General features: G+C 45.5%; 2 protein-coding genes across 3 annotated transcripts in view; one reads left to right on the top strand and one right to left on the bottom strand.

Moving 5' to 3' along the window:
- The window catches only part of LOC106808472 (U6 snRNA-associated Sm-like protein LSm1), a 15,918-nt gene extending 12,968 nt beyond the window's left edge, over positions 1-2,950 (bottom strand). Inside the window, exon 1 of the mRNA XM_014811208.1 lies at positions 2,762-2,950. Within this exon, the coding sequence (XP_014666694.1) occupies positions 2,762-2,807 (46 nt within the window). The 5' untranslated portion in view covers positions 2,808-2,950. The remainder of the gene's footprint in view (positions 1-2,761) is intronic.
- The window catches only part of LOC106808471 (peroxiredoxin-2-like), an 8,829-nt gene continuing 8,395 nt past the window's right edge, over positions 2,908-3,341 (top strand). The window contains exons 1-2 of one of the 2 annotated variants that reach the window (XM_014811207.1): positions 2,908-2,969; positions 3,077-3,143. In XM_014811207.1, coding sequence (XP_014666693.1) covers positions 2,934-2,969; positions 3,077-3,143 — 103 coding nt within the window. In that variant the 5' untranslated portion in view covers positions 2,908-2,933. Of the gene's footprint in view, positions 2,979-3,076; positions 3,144-3,341 lie in introns of both variants that reach the window. The other variant, XM_014811206.1, reaches the window with a different exon arrangement.

Below are 3,341 nucleotides of genomic sequence, written 5' to 3'. Positions count from 1 at the left end.
GGGACTACTTACGTAAGTACATACATGCAGAGCCAATTCAGCAGCGACGTGAGAAAAAGAAACTGACCTAGTTGTTCACTGGTTATACAAGATCAAGAGCTCTTATATTGACACAGCTCCCACTTTACGCTGAACGGGGGCGGTCGTTGTTGTATCAGTATTACACTAATTATGTTACCCGACGTGTACACTATATGTATTACACAAAGGATATACCAGACTTGACTACCGAAATGTACCCATACCCTTTAAAACATTTACCTTCATATCAACAAGTGCCGCGGCAGGACAAGCGCTATCTCACGTCTACTGCGCGGTCGACTCGTGGTGGCAGTCTGTACGGATTGTAGTAAACCCTGTTAGTGCCCGCAATATGATGATTCAACATATGCGCCAAACAGTAGGAAGGCCACAGGGAATGGTATCTAGTGAACTCTCTCGAAGTGCAATGTTCGTTGGACGTTTATGAAAGTTGCACGAGATGGCGGTACGTTTACTAAGGCCGAGAGTGCGAGTGCGGGAGGGAGGGGAGGCGGGGGCTAAATTTCTTCAGTACTAGTACTAGCAAATACTTCGATGTTCAATCAGGGGTCGAAATTTATATCTTTTATTTATGGTATCCATTCGCGGAATACACCGGTATTGAATCTGGTTGTCCCCCAAAAGCATCTGGTATCCCGGTATTTTTTGGCTAGTAATTTTCAACAATGGTTTGGTAATCAAAATCTTGTAAATAATAGCAATAATACGATTGTTGAACATGTTACTTAATATGATAAATGTAAATTATGTATTTACAAGAAAAATCTCGCTCCCGCGTCTAATTCTATTTAGTGGGCTGAGTGCATCTCGCCGGAGCATTTCATGTTACCATAGATATATACAACGACATGTGTTATTGTATATAATAATCTTATGATTTTACATAAACGCTTCACCCAGTACCACTCAGACGTATCTGTCCTAGACGCATTGTCTGGTTTCTGCTTTGTTCACAATCATGATACGAATGGTATACTAGCAGTGGTTCACAATATAATGATCAAAATCGCGCCCACGCTTGCGCTTGCAAATATCAGGCTATGCCTGCTGCTGTTACTAAAAACCAGCCTAGTGTTTGCATAGTAAATTATAACTAATAGGGCGGCCTCCGCGGCGCTTGCGCTCAGTAGATTACGGTGCCGTTAAAGCCTTGATAACTCAACAACACTATTCCTTGATGACGATTTTTTTACCGTATTCCCGGGCCGGCGATACCAAGATCTGAATTCTTTGACTCCGGCCAACAAGAGATACTTGGGCTAGGCCTAGCGGATATCGCGCGATACCGTCTAATTTCGACCCTGGGTCATGCATAGATCATTGCACTATCCTCTATTGGCCAAAAATAAACTCTAGTTCGCTTCCAATTTACTGCCGCGGTCGGCGCGTCTGTCCCTATAAACGGCTATTTTAGGACACTAATACAGTCTTCCCGATGGTTCGTTTGACCAGTTTCCCACAAGCTCCAAACGGCAAGCGGTGCAGCCGGGTCCGGCCATCTCCGGCGGCGTGGCGCCGCGTACAGCGGATCACTACGGGGGCAGCCAAAGATAAAACACGATCTGAGCGTCACTGTCACCCACTTCGATGTTTATGTCTGTTTAAAAAGTCAGCGTTTGGTCCGATATACCTGATTCTTCGCACCCTGCCATTTGCTGCTTGTTGGGAGTACGCCGCAGTTCAAGGGGGAGGACTAGAGGTGTATTTTGGCATAATTGGTTAGTCATGGTTATGCATGGACACCGACGAAGTATTTGTCCTAGTCTTAGTACTAAAGAAATTAGCGTCTTGGATGCGGCAATTGTGCGGCTTAAGTGACTTAAGATTAAGATGGAACGGCTCCATCTTACTTAGTACGCCACAGACAATTTTGCAAGGACAGAGACGGGATATTTAAGAGGATTACTGGCATATTAGAACCAAGACTAAGGGTACAGGGTATTAGATAGTACCAGCAGGGTTAGTTTCGGTATACGCGAACCGTACCCAGGGTACTCTCGGAGCATAACCCTGGGCGGCGACTAGTGATCCACTCAGCATTAGCAATGCCTGATCCAGGATTACTACTGTTCCCCCAGGGGGTGACTGCCGGAACGTACCCTGGTCGGCTCCGTATACCGAAACGGTACGCTGGGGGCGCGGCGGTCGGGCCGGGCGGCGGAGGCGGCGGGCTACTAAATACTACTATCTAATATGCTGGACCGTACCTCGCCTACTCCACTAACGAGTCTAGGGAGTCGCCTACGCTTACTCCCTAACCATAACCCTAACCCTAACCCTAACCCTAACCCTAACACTAACTCTAACGGTGGCATTGGTTTTATTGGGCGCAGTGGCTACGGGTACGGTCGTTGAAGCCCCTTTTTGGCGTTAGGGTTAGGGTTAGGGTTAGGATTAGGGTTAGGGTTAGGTTTAGGGTTATGGTTAGGGTTAGGTTTAGGGTTAGGGAATTCTAGCTCATCTAAACTCTCAAATCGTGAATTTATTTCCCAAGGCGTTATTCGAAATCTGCCGCCACCGCCGCCATCTTTGTCTCGTTAAGTATGAAAGCGAATGGACTCCCGTACCCGTAGCCTCGAGACATTAAGATACGGCTACCGTACCCGTACTACCGTAGCTACTGCCTTTATCATTATGGGGACCCATGTTCTCTATCCTTGAACCCATATAATATATGTAGTACCTGATACGACAACGACCTTTCGTGCCCACCACTTACTGTCAATTTCCTCAATAAGACTGGCTGTGCCTGGTAAATAATTCATGATAAGTTTAATCTTTAGGACTAATAACACATAAAAGTCACTCTGCTAAACGATAACTGTGTCATAAACTATGGAGGCTGACATCTTAAGTCTCGCGAGATCACGAGACCTTGGCAGACAACAACCATGGCAGGAGCAGCTAGGACTTTCGCTCGTCTCTCAGTAAGAATTGTAGAATGCCCTGCTAAAGCATTATGTAAAGTCGATTTTCTCGGTTGTATTTGGTTGTTCATATACTATCTATTACATAATTTGTCGTTGTTTTGTAGGTCAATTCGACTAGCCTTCTGAATTCTGCAAGTCGTGAGGCGGCTTCAACACGGCTATTTAACACAGGTACCGGTACTGTATCGAGTACGTACATCACAGTCACTTGGAGCGTTTCAATAAAATATAATGCTAAATAAATACCGAAATCTATTTACTACCAAAGTCTTAATGTTTCTATACTCTCTTTCACCTGTTATTGCCGACAAATACCTGCAAATGCTGTCCTAATACCAGGGGCGTAAATCCGTACCGAGGAGTTGGGGG

This window comes from Priapulus caudatus, unplaced genomic scaffold (genome assembly GCF_000485595.1).
Source record: "Priapulus caudatus unplaced genomic scaffold, Priapulus_caudatus-5.0.1 Scaffold279, whole genome shotgun sequence".
NCBI classification, from domain to species: Eukaryota; Metazoa; Priapulida; class Priapulimorpha; order Priapulimorphida; family Priapulidae; genus Priapulus; species Priapulus caudatus.
Note: the sequence above shows the minus strand (reverse complement) of the source record. Positions and strands in the feature narration are given on the sequence as shown.